The sequence below is a fragment of the Petromyzon marinus genome, chromosome 75, assembly GCF_048934315.1.
Source record: "Petromyzon marinus isolate PM22_M1 ecotype Great Lakes invasive population chromosome 75, UKy_Petmar_22M1.pri1.0, whole genome shotgun sequence".
NCBI classification, from domain to species: Eukaryota; Metazoa; Chordata; class Hyperoartia; order Petromyzontiformes; family Petromyzontidae; genus Petromyzon; species Petromyzon marinus.
In genome coordinates, this window is record NC_133741.1 from 4,666,998 (window position 1) to 4,693,803 (window position 26,806).

The 26,806-nt window shown below is 53.8% G+C and overlaps 1 protein-coding gene and 1 long non-coding RNA gene across 2 annotated transcripts in view; one reads left to right on the plus strand and one right to left on the minus strand.

Annotated features, from left to right (window-relative positions):
* The window catches only part of LOC142907143 (uncharacterized), a 118,011-nt gene that overhangs the window by 66,626 nt on the left and 24,579 nt on the right, over positions 1-26,806 (minus strand). The window lies entirely within an intron of this gene.
* The window catches only part of GABARAP (GABA type A receptor-associated protein), a 24,297-nt gene continuing 11,337 nt past the window's right edge, over positions 13,847-26,806 (plus strand). Inside the window, exon 1 of the mRNA XM_076056303.1 lies at positions 13,847-14,007. Coding sequence (XP_075912418.1) covers positions 13,918-14,007 — 90 coding nt within the window. The 5' untranslated portion in view covers positions 13,847-13,917. The remainder of the gene's footprint in view (positions 14,008-26,806) is intronic.

The window sequence follows — 26,806 nt, forward strand, 5'->3', positions numbered from 1 at the left end:
GGGATCAAACCCACGACCTCCTGTATACCAGGCGAGGTAGTCAACATCTCACAGGGTCTGGGATCGAATCCACGACCTCCTGTAGACCAGGCGAGGTAATCAACATCTCACAGGGTCCGGGATCGAACCCACGACCTCCTGTAGACCAGGCGAGGCAGTCAACATCTGACAGGGTCGGGGATCGAACCGACGACCTCCTGTATACCAGGCGAGGTAGTCAACATCTCACACGGTCCAGGATGGAAACCACGACCTCCTGTATATCTGGCGAAGTAGTCAACATCTCACAGGGTCCGGGATCGAACCCAAGACCTCCTGTAGGCCAGGCGAGGTAGTCAACATCTCACAGGGTCCGGGATCGAACCCACGACCTCCTGTACACCAGGCGAGGTAGTGAACATCTCACAGGGTCCGGGATCGAACCCAAGACCTCCTGTATACCAGGCGAGGTAGTGAACATCTCACAGGGTCCGGGATCGAACCCACGACCTCCTGTATGCCAACCGAGGTAGTCAACATCTCACAGGGTCTGGGATCGAACCCACGACCTCCTGTAGGCCAGCCGAGGTTGTCAACATCTCATAGGGTCCGGGATCGAACTCACGACCTCCTGTATACCAGGCGAGGTAGTTAACATCTCACAGGGTCCGGGATGGAACCCACGACCTCCTGTAGACCAGGCAAGGTAGTCAACATCTCAAAGGGTCCGGGATCGAACTCACTACCTCCTGTAGATCTGGAGAGGTAGTCAACATCTCACAGGGTCTGGGATCGAACCGACGACCTCCTGTATACCAGGCGAGGTAGTCAACATCTCACAGGGTCCGGGATCGATCCCACGACCTCCTGTATACCAGGCGAGGTAGTCAACATCTCACAGGGTCTCGGATCGAACCCACGACCTCCTGTATAACAGGCGAGGTAGTCAACATCTCACAGGGTCTGGGATCGAACCCACGACCTCCTGTAGATCAGGCGAGGTAGTCAACATCTCACAGGGTCCGGGATCGAACCCACGACCTCCTGTAGACCAGGCGAGGTAGTCAATATCCCACAGGGTCCGGGATCGAACTCACGACCTCTTTTAGACCTGGCGAGGTAGTAAACATCTCACAGGGTCTGGGATCGAACCCACGACCTCCTGTAGACCAGGCGAGGAAGTCAACATCTCACAGGGTCCGGGATGGAACCCACGACCGCCTGTATGCCAGGCGAGGTAGTCAACATCTCACAGGGTCCGGGATCGAACCCACAACCTCCTGTAGACCAGGCGAGGTAGTCAACATCTCACAGGGTCTGGGATCGAATCCACGACCTCCTGTATACCAGGCGAGGTAATCAACATCTCACAGGGTCCGGGATCGAACCCACGACCTCCTGTAGACCAGGCGAGGTAGTCAACATCTGACAGGGTCGGGGATCGAACCCACGACCTTCTGTATACCAGGCGAGGTAGTCAACATCTCACACGGTCCAGGATGGAAACCACGACCTCCTGTATACCAGGCGAGGTAGTGAACAGCTCACAGGGTCCGGGATCGAACCCAAGACCTCCTGTATACCAGGCGAGGTAGTGAACATCTCACAGGGTCCGGGATCGAACCCACGACCTCCTGTAGGCCAGCCGAGGTAGTCAACATCTCACAGGGTCTGGGATCGAACCCACGCCCTCCTGTAGGCCAGCCGAGGTAGTCAACATCTCATAGGGTCCGGGATCGAACCCACGACCTCCTGTATACCAGGCGAGGTAGTCAACATCTCACAAGGTCTAGGGTCGAACCCACGACCTCCTGTATACCAGGCGAGGTAGTTAACATCTCACAGAGTCCGGGATGGAACCCACGACCTCCTGTAGACCAGGCAAGGTAGTCAACATCTCACAGGGTCCGGAATCGAACTCACTACCTCCTGTAGATCTGGCGAGGTAGTCAACATCTCACAGGGTCTCGGATCGAACCCACGACCTCCTGTATGCTAGGCGAGGTAGTCAACATCTCACAGGGTCTGGGATCGAACCCACGACCTCCTGTAGATCAGGCGAGGTAGTCAACATCTCACAGGGTCCGGGATCGAACCCACGACCTCCTGTATACCGGCGAGGTAGTCAACATCTCACAGGGTCCGGGATGGAACCCACGACCTCCTGTATGCCAGGCGAGGTAGACAACATCTCACAGGGTCAGGGATCGAACCCACAACCTCCTGTAGACCAGGCGAGGTAGTCAACATCTCACAGGGTCTGGGATCGAACTCACCACCTCCTTTAGACCAGGCGAGGTAGTCAACATCTCACAGGGTCCGGGATCGAACCCACGACCTCCTGTATACCAGGCGAGGTAGTCAACATCTCACAGGGTCCGGGATCGAATCCACGACCTCCTGTAGACCAGGCGAGGTAATCAACATCTCACAGGGTCCGGGATCGAACCCACGACCTCCTGTAGACCAGGCGAGGCAGTCAACATCTCACAGGGTCCGGGATCGAACCCACGACCTCCTGTAGACCAGGCGAGAGAGTCAACATCTCACAGGGTCTGGGATCGAACCCACGCCCTCCTGTAGGCCAGCCGAGGTAGTCAACATCTCATAGGGTCCGGGATCGAACCCACGACCTCCTGTATACCAGGCGAGGTAGTCAACATCTCACAAGGTCTAGGGTCGAACCCACGACCTCCTGTATACCAGGCGAGGTAGTTAACATCTCACAGAGTCCGGGATGGAACCCACGACCTCCTGTAGACCAAGCAAGGTAGTCAACATCTCACAGGGTCCGGGATCGAACTCACTACCTCCTGTAGATCTGGCGAGGTAGTCAACATCTCACAGGGTCTCGGATCGAATCCACGACCTCCTGGATACTAGGCGAGGTAGTCAACATCTCACAGGGTCTGGGATCGAACCCACGACCTCCTGTAGATCAGGCGAGGTAGTCAACATCTCACAGGGTCCGGGATCGAACCCACGACCTCCTGTATACCGGCGAGGTAGTCAACATCTCACAGGGTCCGGGATGGAACCCACGACCTCCTGTATGCCAGGCGAGGTAGTCAACATCTCACAGGGTCAGGGATCGAACCCACAACCTCCTGTATACCAGGCGAGGTAGTCAACATCTCACAGGGTCTGGGATCGAACTCACCACCTCCTTTAGACCAGGCGAAGTAGTCAACATCTCACAGGGTCCGGGATCGAACCCACGACCTCCTGTATACCAGGCGAGGTAGTCAACATCTCACAGGGTCCGGGATCGAATCCACGACCTCCTGTAGACCAGGCGAGGTAATCAACATCTCACAGGGTCCGGGATCGAACCCACGACCTCCTGTAGACCAGGCGAGGCAGTCAACATCTCACAGGGTCCGGGATCGAACCCACGACCTCCTGTAGACCAGGCGAGGTAGTCAACATCTGACAGGGTCGGGAATCGAACCCACGGCCTTCTGTATACCAGGCGAGGTAGTCAACATCTCACACGGTCCAGCATGGAAACCACGACCTCCTGTAGATCTAGCGAAGTAGTCAACATCTCACAGGGTCCGGGATCGAACCCACGGCCTCCTGTAGACTAGGCGAGGTAGTCAACATCTCACAGGGTCAGTGATCGAACCCACGACCTCCTGTAGACCAGGCGAGGTGGTCAACATCTCACAGGGTCCGGGATCGAACCCACGACATCCTGTATACCAGGCGAGGTAGTCAACATCTCATACGGTCCAGGATGGAAACCACGACCTCCTGTAGATCTGGCGAGGTAGTCAACATCTCACAGGGTTTGGGATCGAACCCACGACCTCCTGTAGATCAGGCGAGGTAGTGAACATCTCACAGGGTCCGGGATCGAACCCACGACCTCCTGTAGACCAGGCGAGGTGGTCAACATCTCACAGGGTCCGGGATCGAACCCACGACATCCTGTATACCAGGCGAGGTAGTCAACATCTCGCAGGGTCGGGGATCGAACCCACGACCTCCTGTAGACCATGCGAGGTAGCCAACATCTCACAGGGTCCGGGATCGAACCCACGACCTCCTGTATACCAGGCGAGGTAGTCAACATCTCACAGAGTCTGGGATCGAACCCACGACCTCCTGTAGACCTGGCGAGGTAGTCAACACCTCACAGGGTCTGGGATCGAACCCACGACCTCCTGTATACTAGGCGAGGTAGTTAACATCTCACAGGGTCTGGGATCCATCCCACGACCTCCTGTATGCCAGGCGTAGTAGTCAACATCTCACAGGGTCCGGGATCAAACCCACGACCTCCTGTAGACCAGGCGAGGTAGTCAACATCTCACAGGGTCTGGGATCGAATCCACGACCTCCTGTAGACCAGGCGAGGTAATCAACATCTCACAGGGTCCGGGATCGAACCCACGACCTCCTGTAGACCAGGCGAGGCAGTCAACATCTGACAGGGTCGGGGATCGAACCGACGACCTCCTGTATACCAGGCGAGGTAGTCAACATCTCACACGGTCCAGGATGGAAACCACGACCTCCTGTATATCTGGCGAAGTAGTCAACATCTCACAGGGTCCGGGATCGAACCCAAGACCTCCTGTAGGCCAGGCGAGGTAGTCAACATCTCACAGGGTCCGGGATCGAACCCACGACCTCCTGTACACCAGGCGAGGTAGTGAACATCTCACAGGGTCCGGGATCGAACCCAAGACCTCCTGTATACCAGGCGAGGTAGTGAACATCTCACAGGGTCCGGGATCGAACCCACGACCTCCTGTATGCCAACCGAGGTAGTCAACATCTCACAGGGTCTGGGATCGAACCCACGACCTCCTGTAGGCCAGCCGAGGTTGACAACATCTCATAGGGTCCGGGATCGAACCCACGACCTCCTGTATACCAGGCGAGGTAGTTAACATCTCACAGGGTCCGGGATGGAACCCACGACCTCCTGTAGACCAGGCAAGGTAGTCAACATCTCAAAGGGTCCGGGATCGAACTCACTACCTCCTGTAGATCTGGAGAGGTAGTCAACATCTCACAGGGTCTGGGATCGAACCGACGACCTCCTGTATACCAGGCGAGGTAGTCAACATCTCACAGGGTCCGGGATCGATCCCACGACCTCCTGTATACCAGGCGAGGTAGTCAACATCTCACAGGGTCTCGGATCGAACCCACGACCTCCTGTATAACAGGCGAGGTAGTCAACATCTCACAGGGTCTGGGATCGAACCCACGACCTCCTGTAGATCAGGCGAGGTAGTCAACATCTCACAGGGTCCGGGATCGAACCCACGACCTCCTGTAGACCAGGCGAGGTAGTCAATATCCCACAGGGTCCGGGATCGAACTCACGACCTCTTTTAGACCTGGCGAGGTAGTAAACATCTCACAGGGTCTGGGATCGAACCCACGACCTCCTGTAGACCAGGCGAGGAAGTCAACATCTCACAGGGTCCGGGATGGAACCCACGACCTCCTGTATGCCAGGCGAGGTAGTCAACATCTCACAGGGTCCGGGATCGAACCCACAACCTCCTGTAGACCAGGCGAGGTAGTCAACATCTCACAGGGTCTGGGATCGAATCCACGACCTCCTGTATACCAGGCGAGGTAATCAACATCTCACAGGGTCCGGGATCGAACCCACGACCTCCTGTAGACCAGGCGAGGTAGTCAACATCTGACAGGGTCGGGGATCGAACCCACGACTTTCTGTATACCAGGCGAGGTAGTCAACATCTCACACGGTCCAGGATGGAAACCACGACCTCCTGTATACCAGGCGAGGTAGTGAACAGCTCACAGGGTCCGGGATCGAACCCAAGACCTCCTGTATACCAGGCGAGGTAGTGAACATCTCACAGGGTCCGGGATCGAACCCACGACCTCCTGTAGGCCAGCCGAGGTAGTCAACATCTCACAGGGTCTGGGATCGAACCCACGCCCTCCTGTAGGCCAGCCGAGGTAGTCAACATCTCATAGGGTCCGGGATCGAACCCACGACCTCCTGTATACCAGGCGAGGTAGTCAACATCTCACAAGGTCTAGGGTCGAACCCACGACCTCCTGTATACCAGGCGAGGTAGTTAACATCTCACAGAGTCCGGGATGGAACCCACGACCTCCTGTAGACCAGGCAAGGTAGTCAACATCTCACAGGGTCCGGAATCGAACTCACTACCTCCTGTAGATCTGGCGAGGTAGTCAACATCTCACAGGGTCTCGGATCGAACCCACGACCTCCTGTATGCTAGGCGAGGTAGTCAACATCTCACAGGGTCTGGGATCGAACCCACGACCTCCTGTATATCAGGCGAGGTAGTCAACATCTCACAGGGTCCGGGATCGAACCCACGACCTCCTGTATACCGGCGAGGTAGTCAACATCTCACAGGGTCCGGGATGGAACCCACGACCTCCTGTATGCCAGGCGAGGTAGACAACATCTCACAGGGTCAGGGATCGAACCCACAACCTCCTGTAGACCAGGCGAGGTAGTCAACATCTCACAGGGTCTGGGATCGAACTCACCACCTCCTTTAGACCAGGCGAGGCAGTCAACATCTCACAGGGTCCGGGATCGAACCCACGACCTCCTGTAGACCAGGCGAGAGAGTCAACATCTCACAGGGTCTGGGATCGAACCCACGCCCTCCTGTAGGCCAGCCGAGGTAGTCAACATCTCATAGGGTCCGGGATCGAACCCACGACCTCCTGTATACCAGGCGAGGTAGTCAACATCTCACAAGGTCTAGGGTCGAACCCACGACCTCCTGTATACCAGGCGAGGTAGTTAACATCTCACAGAGTCCGGGATGGAACCCACGACCTCCTGTAGACCAAGCAAGGTAGTCAACATCTCACAGGGTCCGGGATCGAACTCACTACCTCCTGTAGATCTGGCGAGGTAGTCAACATCTCACAGGGTCTCGGATCGAACCCACGACCTCCTGTATACTAGGCGAGGTAGTCAACATCTCACAGGGTCTGGGATCGAACCCACGACCTCCTGTAGATCAGGCGAGGTAGTCAACATCTCACAGGGTCCGGGATCGAACCCACGACCTCCTGTATACCGGCGAGGTAGTCAACATCTCACAGGGTCCGGGATGGAACCCACGACCTCCTGTATGCCAGGCGAGGTAGTCAACATCTCACAGGGTCAGGGATCGAACCCACAACCTCCTGTATACCAGGCGAGGTAGTCAACATCTCACAGGGTCTGGGATCGAACTCACCACCTCCTTTAGACCAGGCGAGGTAGTCAACATCTCACAGGGTCCGGGATCGAACCCACGACCTCCTGTATACCAGGCGAGGTAGTCAACATCTCACAGGGTCCGGGATCGAATCCACGACCTCCTGTAGACCAGGCGAGGTAATCAACATCTCACAGGGTCCGGGATCGAACCCACGACCTCCTGTAGACCAGGCGAGGCAGTCAACATCTCACAGGGTCCGGGATCGAACCCACGACCTCCTGTAGACCAGGCGAGGTAGTCAACATCTGACAGGGTCGGGAATCGAACCCACGGCCTTCTGTATACCAGGCGAGGTAGTCAACATCTCACACGGTCCAGCATGGAAACCACGACCTCATGTAGATCTAGCGAAGTAGTCAACATCTCACAGGGTCCGGGATCGAACCCACGGCCTCCTGTAGACTAGGCGAGGTAGTCAACATCTCACAGGGTCAGGGATCAAACCCACGACCTCCTGTAGACGAGGCGAGGAAGTCAACATCTCACAGGGTCCGGGATGGAACCCACGACCTCCTGTATGCCAGGCGAGGTAGTCAACATCTCACAGGGTCCGGGATCGAACCCACAACCTCCTGTAGACCAGGCGAGGTAGTCAACATCTCACAGGGTCTGGGATCGAATCCACGACCTCCTGTATACCAGGCGAGGTAATCAACATCTCACAGGGTCCGGGATCGAACCCACGACCTCCTGTAGACCAGGCGAGGTAGTCAACATCTGACAGGGTCGGGGATCGAACCCACGACCTTCTGTATACCAGGGGAGGTAGTCAACATCTCACACGGTCCAGGATGGAAACCACGACCTCCTGTATACCAGGCGAGGTAGTGAACAGCTCACAGGGTCCGGGATCGAACCCAAGACCTCCTGTATACCAGGCGAGGTAGTGAACATCTCACAGGGTCCGGGATCGAACCCACGACCTCCTGTAGGCCAGCCGAGGTAGTCAACATCTCACAGGGTCTGGGATCGAACCCACGCCCTCCTGTAGGCCAGCCGAGGTAGTCAACATCTCATAGGGTCCGGGATCGAACCCACGACCTCCTGTATACCAGGCGAGGTAGTCAACATCTCACAAGGTCTAGGGTCGAACCCACGACCTCCTGTATACCAGGCGAGGTAGTTAACATCTCACAGAGTCCGGGATGGAACCCACGACCTCCTGTAGACCAGGCAAGGTAGTCAACATCTCACAGGGTCCGGAATCGAACTCACTACCTCCTGTAGATCTGGCGAGGTAGTCAACATCTCACAGGGTCTCGGATCGAACCCACGACCTCCTGTATGCTAGGCGAGGTAGTCAACATCTCACAGGGTCTGGGATCGAACCCACGACCTCCTGTAGATCAGGCGAGGTAGTCAACATCTCACAGGGTCCGGGATCGAACCCACGACCTCCTGTATACCGGCGAGGTAGTCAACATCTCACAGGGTCCGGGATGGAACCCACGACCTCCTGTATGCCAGGCGAGGTAGTCAACATCTGACAGGGTCGGGGATCGAACCCACGACCTTCTGTATACCAGGGGAGGTAGTCAACATCTCACACGGTCCAGGATGGAAACCACGACCTCCTGTATACCAGGCGAGGTAGTGAACAGCTCACAGGGTCCGGGATCGAACCCAAGACCTCCTGTATACCAGGCGAGGTAGTGAACATCTCACAGGGTCCGGGATCGAACCCACGACCTCCTGTAGGCCAGCCGAGGTAGTCAACATCTCACAGGGTCTGGGATCGAACCCACGGCCTCCTGTAGACTAGGCGAGGTAGTCAACATCTCACAGGGTCAGGGATCAAACCCACGACCTCCTGTAGACCGGGCGAGGTAGTCAACATCTCACAGGGTCCGGGATCGAACGCACGACCTCCTGTAGACCAGGCGAGGTAGTGAACATCTCACAGGGTCCGGGATCGAACCCACGACCTCCTGTATGCTAGGCGAGGTAGTCAACATCTCACAGGGTCCGGGATCAAACCCACGACCTCCTGTATACCAGGCGAGGTAGCCAACATCTCACAAGGTCTAGGATCGAACCCACGACCTCCTGTATACCAGATGAGGTAGTTAACATCTCACAGGGTCTGGGATCCATCCCACGACCTCCTGTATACCAGGCGAGGTAGTTAACATCTCACAGGATCCGGGATGGAACCCACGACCTCCTGTATACCAGGCAAGGTAGTCAACATCTCACAGGGTCCGGGATCGAACTCACTACCTCCTGTATATCTGGCGAGGTAGTAAACATCTCACAGGGTCTGGGATCGAACCTACGACCTTCTGTATACCAGGCGAGGTAGTCAACAACTCACAGGGTCTCGGATCAAACCCACGAACTCCTGTATACCAGGCGAGGTAGTGAACATCTCACAGGGTCCGGGATCGAACCCACGACCTCCTGTAGACCAGGCGAGGTAGTGAACATCTCACAGGGTCTGGGATCGAACCCACGACCTCCTGTATACCAGGCGAGGTAGTCAACATCTCACAGGGTCCGGGATCGAACCCACGACCTCCTGTATACCAGGCGAGGTAGTCAACATCTCGCAGGGTCCGGGATCGAACCCACGACCTCCTGTATACCAGGCGAGGTAGTCAACGTCTCGCAGGGTCCGGGATCGAACCCACGACCTCCTGTATATCAGGCAAGGTAGTCAACATCTTCCCACCGAGATGATGATATCCGCAACTTTCTGAAAAAAATAATCCTAATATCTTCGTGGCGTTTTCCCTGTTTTAGGATACTTTCTCAAATTAGTGGTGGTGTATATACTTAGTTTTTTCGGTAAAGTCACGTTTAAGGGAAACAACAAAATAATAAAATATATAAAACAATAAAAAATTCTCACGACGTTTCGACCATAACTCAAATGGTCGTCTTAACCAACACACCTGAAGATGACCGTTTGAGTTATGGTCGAAACGTCGTGAGAATTTTTTATTGTTTTATATATATTTTATTATTTTGTTGTTTCCCTTAAACGTGACTTTACCGAAAAACCTAAGAATTTGAATTACTGCAGTCACGAAAGCTTTAAATCAAAATTTAGTGGTGGTGTGTCTTTACATCTACATGTACACAGTTAATTTTTTTTCTGAAGGGATGTTGTTTACCTTTCCTATACCGGACACCTGTGCTAAAGAGCTTCATAGCCCCTCGGATTCCTCCTGCGCTTATATTGATTACAGCATCAAATCAAATGACCCTGATGGTAAACAGGGTCGCTTATCCGCTGTGCGCTTTGCAAAGCGCGTGGCCGCCTATCCGTGTGGGAATTCTAATCCGGGGGGAGGGGGCGTAGTGAGACGGGGGGGCGGGGCCGATGGCTCGGATGTAGGCGTGACCCCCGGAGCAGGTGCCACGCCCACTTTTGGCTGAGTGACGTCACCCGCCGCCCGTGGTGGTGGTGGGGGGGTGATCAGCGGGGGCGGTCACGTGAGCCTCGCGGAGCGCGTGACTGCGCGCGCGCGCGCGTGACGCACCAACAAAAGATAACCGCCTCACCGCCGCCGCGGCGACTCCTTCCGCGGCGGCGGCGGCGGGTGAGGCGGCCGCGCGAGTTAATTATTTATTTTAACAAAAACAAAATAGTGCCGTCGCGCGATCGGCTCACGCGGTGGGAAAAAAGTCGCGGAAGGCGCCGTTTTTTTTGTTGTTCGACGCCACGGGCGAGGCGCGAAATTATGCCGGGGGGGCCTGCCCCCTCCCCCTCCTCTCCTCCCTTTCCCCCCTCAACAACAGCAGCGGCTATGCCGCTGCTGTTGTGGTGAGCGTGGGGTGGGTGGGCGCGGTTGTATTCATGCGCCGCGGGGTGGTGATGGGGGACTACTTTACTGAGGTCAACATTTTTCAACCCGTCGTTAATTACGAGAATAAGACTCCAATGTTAAAGTGTCTACCCATAGACTCCAATGTTAAAGTGTCTACCCATAGACTCCAATGTTAAAGTGTCTACCCATAGACTCCAATGTTAAAGTGTCTACCCATAGACTCCAATGTTAAAGTGTCTACCCATAGACTCCAATGTTAAAGTGTCTACCCATAGACTCCAATGTTAAAGTGTCTACCCATAGACTCCACTGTTAAAGTGTCTACCCATAGACTCCAATGTTAAAGTGTCTACCCATAGACTCCAATGTTAAAGTGTCTACCCATAGACTCCAATGTTAAAGTGTCTACCCATAGACTCCAATGTTAAAGTGTCTACCCATAGACTCCAATGTTAAAGTGTCTACCCATAGACTCCAATGTTAAAGTGTCTACCCATAGACTCCAATGTTAAAGTGTCTACCCATAGACTCCAATGCTAAAGTCTCCCATAGACTCCAATGTTAAAGTGTCTACCCATAGACTCCAATGTTAAAGTCTCTACCCATAGGCTTCAATGTTGAAGTGTCCCATAGACTCCAATGTTAAAGTCTCCCATAGACTCCACTGTTAAAGTGTCTACCCATAGACTCCAATGTTAAAGTGTCTACCCATAGACTCCAATGTTAAAGTGTCTACCCATAGACTCCAATGTTAAAGTGTCTACCCATAGACTCCAATGTTAAAGTGTCTACCCATAGACTCCAATGTTAAAGTGTCTACCCATAGACTCCAATGTTAAAGTGTCTACCCATATACTCCAATGTTAAAGTGTCTACCCATAGACTCCAATGTTAAAGTGTCTACCCATAGACTCCAATGTTAAAGTGTCTACCCATAGACTCCAATGTTAAAGTGTCTACCCATAGACTCCAATGCTAAAGTCTCCCATAGACTCCAATGTTAAAGTGTCTACCCATAGACTCCAATGTTAAAGTCTCTACCCATAGGCTTCAATGTTAAAGTGTCTACCCATAGACTCCAATGTTAAAGTGTCTACCCATAGACTCCAATGTTAAAGTGTCTACCCATAGACTCCAATGTTAAAGTGTCTACCCATAGACTCCAATGTTAAAGTCTCTACCCATAGACTTCAATGTTAAAGTCTCTACCCATAGACTTCAATGTTAAAGTGTCTACCCATAGACTCCAATGTTAAAGTGTCTACCCATAGACTCCAATGTTAAAGTGTCTACCCATAGACTCCAATGTTAAAGTGTCTACCCATAGACTCCAATGTTAAAGTGTCTACCCATAGACTCCAATGTTAAAGTGTCTACCCATAGACTCCACTGTTAAAGTGTCTACCCATAGACTCCAATGTTAAAGTGTCTACCCATAGACTCCAATGTTAAAGTGTCTACCCATAGACTCCAATGTTAAAGTGTCTACCCATAGACTCCAATGTTAAAGTGTCTACCCATAGACTCCAATGTTAAAGTGTCTACCCATAGACTCCAATGTTAAAGTGTCTACCCATAGACTCAAATGTTAAAGTGTCTACCCATAGACTCCAATGTTAAAGTGTCTACCCATAGACTCCAATGTTAAAGTGTCTACCCATAGACTCCAATGTTAAAGTGTCTACCCATAGACTCCAATGTTAAAGTGTCTACCCATAGACTCCAATGTTAAAGTGTCTACCCATAGACTCCAATGTTAAAGTGTCTACCCATAGACTCCAATGTTAAAGTGTCTACCCATAGACTCCAATGTTAAAGTGTCTACCCATAGACTCCAATGTTAAAGTGTCTACCCATAGACTCCAATGTTAAAGTGTCTAACCATAGACTCCAATGTTAAAGTGTCTACCCATATACTCCAATGTTAAAGTGTCTACCCATAGACTCCAATGTTAAAGTGTCTACCCATAGACTCCAATGTTAAAGTGTCTACCCATAGACTCCAATGTTAAAGTGTCTACCCATAGACTCCAATGCTAAAGTCTCCCATAGACTCCAATGTTAAAGTGTCTACCCATAGACTCCAATGTTAAAGTCTCTACCCATAGGCTTCAATGTTGAAGTGTCCCATAGACTCCAATGTTAAAGTCTCCCATAGACTCCAATGTTAAAGTTTCTACCCATAGACTCCAATGTTAAAGTGTCTACCCACAGACTCCAATGTTAAAGTCTCTACCCATAGACTTCAATGTTAAAGTCTCTACCCATAGACTTCAATGTTAAAGTGTCTACCCATAGACTCCAATGTTAAAGTCTCCCATAGACTCCAATGTTAAAGTCTCCCATAGACTCCAATGTTAAAGTCTCCCATAGACTTCATTAACATATTCATGAGAGAGGGGGAGGGCACGTGACGTCATTAACATCTTCATGAGAGAGGGGGAGGGCACGTGACTTCATTAACATATTAATGAGAGAGCTGGAGGGCACGTGAGAACCTTAACATATTCATGAGATGGAGGCGCGTGCCCTCATCAACATATTCATAAGTGAGGGGGGGGGCCGTCCGGTCACACCATCAAGGGAAGAGGGCGTCGGCATGCGAGTGACGTCATATAAGTGGGCGTGGTTTCATTATCGTCGCCGCGCCCCTTTCCCCGTTGCTTTTCACTGCGATGGGCGTGGTCGTATTTTCATTAAGCTCATGAATATTCACGAGCTGGGGCGGGGTGGTTTGCGGCGGGCGGGCGGGCGGGCGGGCGGGTCGGCCACCGGAAATCGCCTAATACGGTCAGGCGGCTCCGCCGGAAGTGGCGAGGCGGGGCAGAACGAAACCGGAAGGCGCTCCCCGCCATTTCAACTTCCGCCATCATCATCAGCAGCATCAAGCAGCGAGCGAGCTTACAGCAGCGATGAAGTGGCAATACAAAGAGGAGCACCCGTTCGAGAAGAGGCGGTCTGAGGGGGAGAAGATCCGCAAGAAGTACCCGGACCGCGTCCCGGTAAGAGACACGGACGGTGAACGGCGGCGATTTAAATTTAAAAAAATAAAAAAAATATTTGGGGGTGGGGACGTGAGGGAGGGGAGGGGGCGGCCTCGCCTAGTTTCCTTCGCGGGAAGCCTAAGCTGGGCCGCCCGCAGAAGCCAACCGCCGCCGCCCTGAAGCCCCCTCACCGATTATTATTATTGATGGTAGGTTTACGAGACTGGTTGTTATTGTTACGGTTCCGTTACGCTAATGGCGAGGGCTTGGCGGTCAGAATGACGGCCTTTAGGCGTTTTACCGCCGGTGTCCCAAGCGTCGTCACGGCCAGCGATGGCTGCCATCATCCAGCAGTGAATAGAACCTGGCTAGTGGTGGTGACGTCATCCAGCGGTGAATAGAACCTGGCTGGTGGTGGTGATGGTGACGTCATCCAGCAGTGAGTAGAACCTGGCTGGTGGTGGTGACGTCATCCAGCAGTGGATAGAACCTGGCTGGTGGTGGTGGTGAAGTCATCTAGCAGTGAATAGAACCTGGCTGGTGGTGGTGACGTCATCCAGCAGTGAATAGAACCTGGCTGGTGGTGATGGTGGTGAAGTCATCCAGCAGTGAATAGAACCTGGCTGGTGGTGATGTTGGTGAAGTCATCCAGCAGTGAGTAGAACCTGGCTGGTGGTGATGGTGAAGTCATCCAGCAGTGAATAGAACCTGGCTGGTGGTGATGGTGAAGTCATCCAGCAGTGAATAGAACCTGGCTGGTGGTGATGGTGAAGTCATCCAGCAGTGAATAGAACCTGGCTGGTGGTGGTGACGTCATCCAGCAGTGAATAGAACCTGGCTGGTGGTGGTGACGTCATCCAGCAGTGAATAGAACCTGGCTGGTGGTGATGGTGAAGTCATCCAGCAGTGAATAGAACCTGGCTGGTGGTGGTGGTGAAGTCATCCAGCAGTGAATAGAACCTGGCTGGTGGTGAAGTCATCTAGCAGTGGATAGAACCTGGGTGGTGGTGGTGATGGTGAAGTCATCCAGCAGTGAATAGAACCTGGCTGGTGGTGATGGTGAAGTCATCCAGCAGTGAATAGAACCTGGCTGGTGGTGAAGTCATCCAGCAGTGAATAGAACCTGGCTGGTGGTGGTGATGGTGAAGTCATCTAGCAGTGAATAGAACCTGGCTGGTGGTGATGGTGAAGTCATCCAGCAGTGAATAGAACCTGGCTGGTGGTGAAGTCATCCAGCAGTGAATAGAACCTGGCTGGTGGTGGTGATGGTGAAGTCATCCAGCAGTGAATAGAACCTGGCTGGTGATGGTGATGGTGAAGTCATCTAGCAGTGAATAGAACCTGGCTGGTGGTGATGGTGAAGTCATCCAGCAGTGAATAGAACCTGGGTGGTGGTGAAGTCATCTAGCAGTGAATAGAACCTGGCTGGTGGTGGTGATGGTGAAGTCATCTAGCAGTGAATAGAACCTGGGTGGTGATGTTGGTGAAGTCATCCAGCGGTGAATAGAACCTGGCTGGTGGTGATGATGGTGACGTCATCCAGCAGTGAATAGAACCTGGGTGGTGATGGTGATGGTGAAGTCATCCAGCAGTGAATAGAACCTGGCTGGTGGTGGTGATGGTGAAGTCATCTAGCAGTGGATAGAACCTGGCTGGTGGTGGTGATGTCATCTAGCAGTGAATAGAACCTGGGTGGTGGTGGTGATGGTGAAGTCATCCAGCAGTGAATAGAACCTGGCTGGTGGTGGTGATGGTGAAGTCATCCAGCAGTGAATAGAACCTGGCTGGTGGTGGTGGTGATGTCATCCAGCAGTGAATAGAACCTGGGTGGTGGTGGTGGTGATGTCATCCAGCAGTGAATAGAACCTGGCTGGTGGTGGTGGTGAAGTCATCTAGCAGTGGATAGAACCTGGCTGGTGGTGATGTCATCTAGCAGTGAATAGAACCTGGCTGGTGGTGGTGAAGTCATCCAGCAGTGAATAGAACCTGGCTGGTGGTGGTGATGGTGAAGTCATCTAGCAGTGAATAGAACCTGGCTGGTGGTGATGGTGAAGTCATCCAGCGGTGAATAGAACCTGGCTGGTGGTGATGGTGAAGTCATCCAGCAGTGAATAGAACCTGGCTGGTGGTGAAGTCATCTAGCAGTGGATAGAACCTGGGTGGTGGTGGTGGTGAAGTCATCTAGCAGTGAATAGAACCTGGCTGGTGGTGGTGGTGAAGTCATCTAGCAGTGAATAGAACCTGGCTGGTGGTGATGGTGAAGTCATCCAGCAGTGAATAGAACCTGGCTGGTGGTGGTGGTGGTGAAGTCATCTAGCAGTGAATAGAACCTGGCTGGTGGTGAAGTCATCTAGCAGTGAATAGAACCTGGCTGGTGGTGATGGTGAAGTCATCTAGCAGTGAATAGAACCTGGCTGGTGGTGATGGTGAAGTCATCCAGCGGTGAATAGAACCTGGCTGGTGGTGATGGTGAAGTCATCTAGCAGTGAATAGAACCTGGCTGGTGGTGGTGACGTCATCCAGCAGTGAATAGAACCTGGCTGGTGGTGATGGTGAAGTCATCCAGCAGTGAATAGAACCTGGCTGGTGGTGGTGATGGTGAAGTCATCTAGCAGTGAATAGAACCTGGCTGGTGGTGATGGTGAAGTCATCCAGCAGTGAATAGAACCTGGCTGGTGGTGAAGTCATCCAGCAGTGAATAGAACCTGGCTGGTGGTGATGGTGAAGTCATCCAGCAGTGAATAGAACCTGGGTGGTGGTGATGGTGAAGTCATCTAGCAGTGAATAGAACCTGGCTGGTGGTGATGGTGATGGTGAAGTCATCCAGCAGTGAATAGAACCTGGCTGGTGGTGAAGTCATCTAGCAGTGGATAGAACCTGGGTGGTGGTGGTGGTGAAGTCATCTAGCAGTGGATAGAACCTGGCTGGTGGTGATGTTGGTGAAGTCATCCAGCAGTGAATAGAACCTGGCTGGTGGTGGTGGTGGTGGTGAAGTCATCCAGCAGTGAATAGAACCTGGCTGGTGGTGGTGATGGTGAAGTCATCTAGCAGTGGATAGAACCTGGCTGGTGGTGATGGTGAAGTCATCCAGCAGTGAATAGAACCTGGCTGGTGGTGGTGACGTCATCCAGCAGTGAATAGAACCTGGGTGGTGGTGGTGGTGACGTCATCTAGCAGTGAATAGAACCTGGCTGGTGGTGATGTTGGTGAAGTCATCCAGCAGTGAATAGAACCTGGCTGGTGGTGAAGTCATCTAGCAGTGAATAGAACCTGGCTGGTGGTGGTGACGTCATCCAGCAGTGAAGAGAACCTGGCTGGTGGTGGTGGTGATGATGTCATCCAGCAGTGAATAGAACCTGGCTGGTGGTGATGGTGACGTCATCCAGCAGTGAATAGAACCTGGCTGGTGGTGGTGATGGTGACGTCATCCAGCAGTGAATAGAACCTGGCTGGTGGTGGTGATGGTGACGTCATCCAGCAGTGAATAGAACCTGGCTGGTGGTGATGGTGAAGTCATCCAGCAGTGAATAGAACCTGGCTGGTGGTGATGGTGAAGTCATCCAGCAGTGAATAGAACCTGGGTGGTGATGGTGGTGGTGAAGTCATCTAGCAGTGAATAGAACCTGGCTGGTGGTGAAGTCATCTAGCAGTGAATAGAACCTGGCTGGTGGTGGTGGTGGTGAAGTCATCTAGCAGTGAATAGAACCTGGCTGGTGGTGGTGATGGTGAAGTCATCCAGCAGTGGATAGAACCTGGCTGGTGGTGATGGTGAAGTCATCCAGCAGTGAATAGAACCTGGCTGGTGGTGATGGTGATGTCATCCAGCAGTGAATAGAACCTGGCTGGTGATGGTGATGGTGAAGTCATCCAGCAGTGAATAGAACCTGGGTGGTGGTGAAGTCATCTAGCAGTGGATAGAACCTGGCTGGTGGTGATGGTGATGTCATCTAGCAGTGAATAGAACCTGGCTGGTGGTGATGGTGATGTCATCCAGCAGTGAATAGAACCTGGCTGGTGGTGATGGTGAAGTCAGCCAGCAGTGAATAGAACCTGGGTGGTGGTGATGGTGAAGTCATCCAGCGGTGAATAGAACCTGGCTGGTGGTGGTGATGGTGATGTCATCTAGCAGTGAATAGAACCTGGCTGGTGGTGGTGGTGAAGTCATCCAGCAGTGAATAGAACCTGGCTGGTGGTGGTGGTGGTGAAGTCATCTAGCAGTGAATAGAACCTGGCTGGTGGTGGTGATGGTGAAGTCATCCAGCAGTGGATAGAACCTGGCTGGTGGTGATGTTGGTGAAGTCATCCAGCAGTGAATAGAACCTGGCTGGTGGTGGTGATGGTGATGTCATCCAGCAGTGAATAGAACCTGGCTGGTGGTGATGGTGAAGTCAGCCAGCAGTGAATAGAACCTGGGTGGTGGTGAAGTCATCTAGCAGTGAATAGAACCTGGCTGGTGGTGATGTTGGTGAAGTCATCCAGCAGTGAATAGAACCTGGCTGGTGGTGGTGATGGTGATGTCATCCAGCAGTGAATAGAACCTGGCTGGTGATGGTGATGGTGAAGTCATCTAGCAGTGAATAGAACCTGGCACTTGCCCCTACAGCCTGCTAGAGGCTACCTGGGGGATCTTTGTCTGTGTGTAGGTGCTACTAACAGCACTTGCCCCTACAGCCTGCTAGAGGCTACCTGGGGGAGCTGTGTTTGTGTAGGTGTGCTCTCGACATCGATTTGACGAGTCGGCACCATTGGCTGCTGTGTTGATGCTCACGGCTTTTTGCCGAATTGTAAGACGCACTCCGCCTGATCCCACCGACACACTCACCACTAGCTCACACACACACTCACCACTAGCTCACCCACACACTCACCACTAGCTCACACACACACTCACCACTAGCTCACACACTCACCTACCCACTCACTCACCCACACACTCACCACTAGCTCACACACTCGCCTACCCACTCACTCACCCACACACTCACCCACACACTCACCTACCCACTCACCCACACACTCACCCACACACTCACCCACACACTCACCCACACACTCACCTACCCACTCACCCACACACACCACTAGCTCACACACTCACCTACCCACTCATTCACCCACTCACTCACCCACACACTCACCCACACACTCACCTACCCACTCACCCACCCACTCACCCACACACTCACCACTAGCTCACCCACACACTCACCACTAGCTCACCCACTCACCTACCCACTCACCCACTCACCCACACACTCACCCACACACTCACCCACACACTCACCCACACACTCACCACTAGCTCACCCACACACTCACCACTAGCTCACCCACACACTCACCACTAGCTCACCCACACACTCACCACTAGCTCACCCACACACTCACCACTAGCTCACCCACACACTCACCACTAGCTCACCCACACTCACCACTAGCTCACCCACACACTCACCACTAGCTCACCCACACTCACCACTAGCTCACCCACACTCACCACTAGCTCACCCACACACTCACCACTAGCTCACCCACACTCACCTACCCACTCACTCACCCACTCACCACTAGCTCACACACTCACCACTAGCTCACCCACACACTCACCACTAGCTCACTCACCCACTCACCTACCCACTCACTCACCCACTCACCTACCCACTCACTCACCCACACACTCACCCACACACTCACCACTAGCTCACACACTCACCTACCCACTCACCCACTCACTCACCCACACACTCACCACTAGCTCACCCACACACTCACCACTAGCTCACCCACACTCACCACTAGCTCACCCACACACTCACCACTAGCTCACCCACTCACCACTAGCTCACCCATACACTCACCACTAGCTCACCCACACACTCACCACTAGCTCACCCACACACTCACCACTAGCTCACCCACACACTCACCACTAGCTCACCCACACACTCACCACTAGCTCACCCACACACTCACCACTAGCTCACCCACTCACCACTAGCTCACCCACACACTCACCACTAGCTCACACACTCACCACTAGCTCACCCACACACTCACCACTAGCTCACCCACACACTCACCTACACACTCACCCACACACTCACCCACTCACTCACCCACACACTCACCACTAGCTCACACACTCACCACTAGCTCACCCACACACTCACCACTAGCTCACCCACACTCACCACTAGCTCACCCACACACTCACCACTAGCTCACCCACACACTCACCACTAGCTCACCCACACACTCACCACTAGCTCACCCACACACTCACCACTAGCTCACACACTCACCACTAGCTCACACACACACTCACCACTAGCTCACCCACACACTCACCACTAGCTCACACACACACTCACCACTAGCTCACACACACACTCACCACTAGCTCACCCACACACTCACCACTAGCTCACCCACACACTCACCACTAGCTCACCCACACACTCACCACTAGCTCACACACTCACCTACCCACTCACTCACCCACTCACTCACCCACACACTCACCCACACACTCACCTACCCACTCACCCACACACTCACCCACACACTCACCACTAGCTCACCCACACACTCACCTACCCACTCACTCACCCACTCACCTACCCACACACTCACCCACACACTCACCTACACACTCACCACTAGCTCACCCACACTCACTCACACACTCACCTACCCACTCACCTACCTACTCACCCACCCACTCACCTACCCACTCACTCACCCACACACTCACCCACCCACTGACCACTAGCTCACCCACACACTCACCCACCCACTCACCTACCTACTCACCACTAGCTCACCACTAGTTCACCCACACACTCACCCACACACTCACCCACCCACACACTCACCCACCCACTCGCACACTCAACCACACAATCACCGACTCACTCACCCACCCACTCGCCACTAGCTCACTCACCCACACACTCACTCACCCGCACACTCACCCACTCACATACTCACCCGCACACTCACCCACTCGCTCATTCACACACCCACTCACACACCCACTCACACATCCACTCACACACCGACTGACACACCCACTGACACACCCACTCACTCAACCACTCTCACACCCACTCGCTCACCTACTCACCCGCCCACTGATACACCCACTCACTCACTCACACACCCACTCACTGACCCACTCACTCACTCACCCACTCAAACACACACCCACTCACCCACCCACTCACTCACCCACTCACCCACCCACTCACCCACTCACTCACCCACTCACTCACCCACTCACCCACCCACTCACCCACTCACTCACCCACTCACTCACCCACTCACTCACCCACTCACTCGCACACACGGAGAGAGCGAGTGACGTAAACAACAACACGAGGAACAGCCTTGTTCCGTGAGCGAGTTAACATGACCCTGACGTTAATACTCGTCACGTGGGCTAGGCAAATGTTGACTACCTCGCCTGGTCTGCAGGGGGTCGTGGGTTCGATCCCGGGACCCTGTGAGATGTTGACTACCTCGCCTGGTATACAAGATGTCGTGGGTTCGATCCCGGACCCTGTGAGATGTTGACTACCTCGGCTGGTCTACAGGAGGTCGTGGGTTCGATCCCGGACCCTGTGAGATGTTGACTACCTCGCGAGGTATACAGGAGGTCGTGGGTTCGATCCCTGGACCCTGTGAGATGTTGACTACCTCGCCTGGTATACAGGAGGTCGTGGGTTCGATCCCTGGACCCTGTGAGATGTTGACTACCTCGCCTGGTATACAGGAGGTCGTGGGTTCGATCCCTGACCCTATGAGATGTTGACTACCTCGCCTGGTATACAGGAGGTCGTGGGTTCGATCCCGGACCCAGTGAGATGTTGACTACCTCGCCTGGTATACAGGAGGTCGTGGGTTCGATCCCGGACCCTGTGAGATGTTGACTACCTCGCCTGGTCTACAGGAGGTCGTGGGTTCGATCCCGCACCCTGTGAAATGTTGACTACCTCGCCTGGTCTACAGGAGGTCGTGGGTTCGATCCCGGACCCTGTGTGATGTTGACTACCTCGCCTGGTGTACAGGAGGTCCTGGGTTCGATCCCGGACCCTGTGAAATGTTGACTACCTCGCCTGGTCTACAGGAGGTCGTGGGTTCGATCCCGGACCCTGTGAGATGTTGACTACCTCGCCTGCTCTACAGGAGGTCGTGGGTTCGATCCCGGACCCTGTGAAATGTTGACTACCTCGCCTGGTCTACAGGAGGTCGTGGGTTCGATCCCGGACCCTGTGAAATGTTAACTACCTCGCCTGGTATACAGAAGGTCGTGGGTTCGATCCCGGACCCTGTGAAATGTTGACTACCTCGCCTGGTATACAGGAGGTCGTGGGTTCGATCCTGCACCCTGTGAGATGTTGACTACCTCGCCTGCTCTACAGGAGGTCGTGGGTTCGATCCCGGACCCTGTGAAATGTTGACTACCTCGCTAGGTATACAGAAGGTCGTGGGTTCGATCCTGGACCCTGTGAGATGTTGACAACTTCGCCTGGTATACACGAGGTCGTGGGTTCGATCCCAGACCCTGTGAGATGTTGACTACCTCGCCTGGTATACAGGAGGTCGTGGGTTCGATCCCGTACCCTGTGAGATGTTGACTACCTCGCCTGGTCTACAGGAGATCCTGGGTTCGATCCCTGGACCCTGTGAGATGTTGACTACCTCGTCTGGTATACAGGAGGTCCTGGGTTCGATCCCAGACCCTGTGAGATGTTGACTACCTCGCCCGGTATACAGGAGGTCGTGGGTTCCATTCCGACCCTGTGAGATGTTGACTACCTCGCCTGGTCTACAGGAGGTCGTGGGTTCGATCCCTGGACCCTGTGAGATGTTGACTACCTCGCCTGGTATACAGGAGGTCGTGGGTTCGATCCCGACCCTGTGAGATGTTGACTACCTCGCCTGGTATACAGGAGGTCGTGGGTTCGATCCCAGACCCTGTGAGATGTTGACTACCTCGCCTGGTATACAGGAGGTCGTGGGTTCGATCCCTGGACCCTGTGAGATGTTGACTACCTCGCCTGGTCTACAGGAGGTCGTGGGTTCGATCCCAGACCCTGTGAAATGTTTACTACCTCGCCTGGTATACAGGAGGTCGTGGGTTCGATCACGGACCCTGTGAAATGTTAACTACCTCGCCTGGTATACAGGAGGTCGTGGGTTCGATCCCGCACCCTGTGAAATGTTGACTACCTCGCCTGGTCTACAGGAGGTCGTGAGTTCGATCCCGGACCCTGTGAGATGTTGACTACCTCGCCTGGTGTACAGGAGGTCCTGGGTTCGATCCCGGACCCTGTGAGATGTTGACTACCTCGCCTGGTCTACAGGAGGTCGTGAGTTCGATCCCGGACCCTGTGAGATGTTGACTATCTCGCCTGTTCTACAGGAGGTCGTGGGTTCGATCCCGGACCCTGTGAAATGTTGACTACCTCGCCTGGTCTACAGGAGGTCGTGGGTTCGATCACGACCCTGTGAGATGTTGACTACCTCGCCTGGTATACAGGAGGTCGTGGGTTCGATCCTGGACCCTGTGAAATGTTAACTACCTCGCTTGGTATACAGGAGGTCGTGGGTTCGATCCCGGACCCTGTGAAATGTTGACTACCTCGCCTGGTATATAGGAGGTCGTGGGTTCGATCCCAGACTCTGTGAGATGTTGACTACCTCGCCTGGTATACCGGAGGTCGTGGGTTCGATCACGGACCCTGTGAAATGTTAACTACCTCGCCTGGTCTACAGGAGGTCGTGGGTTCGATCCCGCACCCTGTGAAATGTTGACTGCCTCGCCTGCTCTACAGGAGGTCGTGGGTTCGATCCAGGACCCTGTGAAATGTTAACTACCTCGCCTGGTATACAGGAGGTCGTGGGTTCGATCCCAGACCCTGTGAGATGTTGTCTACCTCGCCTGGTATACAGGAGGTCGTGGGTTCGATCCCTGGACCCTGTGAGATGTTGACTACCTCGCCTGGTCTACAGGAGGTCGTGGGATCGATCCCGGACCCTGTGAAATGTTGACTACCTCGCCTGGTATACAGGAGGTCGTGGGTTCGATCACGGACCCTGTGAAATGTTAACTACCTCGCCTGGTCTACAGGAGGTCGTGGGTTCAATCCCGCACCCTGTGAAATGTTGACTACCTCGCCTGGTCTACAGGAGGTCGTGGGTTCGATCCTGGACCCTGTGTGATGTAGACTACCTCGCCTGGTGTACAGGAGGTCCTGGGTTCGATCCCTGGACCCTGTGAGATGTTGACTACCTCGCCTGGTGTACAGGAGGTCCTGGGTTCGATCCCGGACCCTGTGAGATGTTGACTACCTCGCCTGGTCTACAGGAGGTCGTGAGTTCGATCCCGGACCCTGTGAGATGTTGACTACCTCGCCTGTTCTACAGGAGGTCGTGGGTTCGATCCCGGACCCTGTGAAATGTTGACTACCTCGCCTGGTATACAGGAGGTCGTGGGTTCGATCCCGACCCTGTGAGATGTTGACTACCTCGCCTGGTATACAGGAGGTCGTGGGTTCGATCCTGGACCCTGTGAAATGTTAACTACCTCGCCTGGTATACAGGAGGTCGTGGGTTTGATCCCGGACCCTGTGAAATGTTGACTACCTCGCCTGGTATACAGGAGGTCGTGGGTTCGATCCCAGACCCTGTGAGATGTTGACTACCTCGTCTGGTATACAGGAGGTCGTGGGTTCGATCCCTGGACCCTGTGAGATGTTGACTACCTCGCCTGGTGTACAGGAGGTCGTGGGTTCGATCGCGGACCCTGTGAGATGTTGACTACCTCGCCTGGTATACAGGAGGTCGTGGGTTCGATCCCGGACCCTGTGAAATGTTAACTACCTCGCCTGGTATACAGGAGGTCGTGGGTTCGATCCCGGACCCTGTGAAATGTTAACTACCTCGCCTGGTCTACAGGAGGTCGTGGGTTCGATCCCGACCCTGTGAAATGTTGACTACCTCGCCTGGTATACAGGAGGTCGTGGGTTTGATCCCAGACCCTGTGAGATGTTGACTACCTCGCCTGGTATACAGCAGGTCGTGGGTTCGATCCCTGGACCCTGTGAGATGTTGACTACCTCGCCTGGTATACAGGAGGTCGTGGGTTCGATCACGGACCCTGTGAAATGTTAACTACCTCGCCTGGTCTACAGGAGGTCGTGGGTTCGATCCCAGACCCTGTGAGATGTTGACTACCTCGCCTGCTCTACAGGAAGTCGTGGGTTCGATCCCGGACCCTGTGAGATGTTGACTACCTCGCCTGGTGTACAGGAGGTCGTGGGTTCGATCCCGGACCCTGTGAGATGTTGACTACCTCGCCTGGTATACAGGAGGTCGTGGGTTCGATCCCGGACCCTGTGAAATGTAAACTACCTCGCCTGGTATACAGGACGTCGTGGGTTCGATCCCGACCCTGTGAAATGTTGACTACCTCGCCTGGTAAACAGGAGGTCGTGGGTTCGATCCCAGACCCTGTGAGATGTTGACTACCTCGCCAGGTGTACATGAGGTCGTGGGTTCGATCCCGACCCTTTGAAATGTTGACTACCTCGCCTGGTCTGCACCTGCCCCTACAAGCTGTAATAGGCTACACGGTGGATCTTTGTGTACCAACGTATCCGTGTCTCGTGTCTATTTGTGTCCGTGTCTATCTGTGTCCTTGTATGTCGCTGTGTCTCTGTGTGTGTCTATTTACGTCTGTTTGTGTGTCTGTGTGCGTGTGTGTCTGTGTGTGTCTCTGTGTCTTTGTGTGTCTGTCTGTGTCTCTCTGTGTGTCTCTGTGTCTGTGTGTCTCTGTCTGTGTGTGTATCTCTGTCTGTGTCTCTGTCTGTGTGTGTCTCTGTCTGTGTCTCTGTGTCTGTGTGTCTCTGTCTGTGTGTCTCTCTGTGTGTGTCTCTGTGTGTCTGTGTGTCTGTGTCTTTGTGTGTCTGTGTGTCTCTGTCTGTGTGTCTGTGTGTCTCTGTCTGTGTGTGTCTCTGTGTCTGTGTGTGTCTCTGTGTGTCTCTGTGTCTGTGTGTGTCGCTCTGTCTGTGTCTCTGTGTGTGTCCCTCTGTCTGTGTGTGCATCTGTGTGCATGTCTATTTGTGTCCTAAGACACACAAAACCCTGGTTCAATCCCTGGGTCTGGGTGTCTCTCTATCACGATGGCCGTGTCAGAGACACTTAGAGTCTGGGTTCAAGCCCTGGGTCTGGGTGTCTCTATCACGAGGGCCGTGTCAGAGACACTGAGAGTCTGGGTTCAATCCCTGGGTCTGGGTGTCTCTATCACGATGGCCGTGTCAGAGACACTGAGAGTCTGGGTTCGAGCCCTGGGTCTGGGTGTCTCTATCACGATGGCCGTGTCAGAGACACTGAGAGTCTGGGTTCGAGCCCTGGGTCTGGGTGTCTCTATCACGAGGGCCGTGTCAGAGACACTGAGAGTCTGGGTTCAATCCCTGGCTCTGGGTGTCTCTATCACGATGGCCGTGTCAGAGACACTGAGAGTCTGGGTTCAATCCCTGGCTCTGGGTGTCTCTATCACGATGGCCGTGTCAGAGACACTGAGAGTCTGGGTTCGAGCCCTGGGTCTGGGTGTCTCTATCACGATGGCCGTGTCAGAGACACTGAGAGTCTGGGTTCAATCCCTGGGTCTGGGTGTCTCTCTCTATCACGATGGCCACGTCCTATCCCTGAGTCTCCGTTATAGGAGGCTCTGGTTCAAGCAGTTTTATTAAGTATCAAGATGATGATGATTTAGTGTTCAATGCATACATTATTCAAGAGTTTGCTTGTT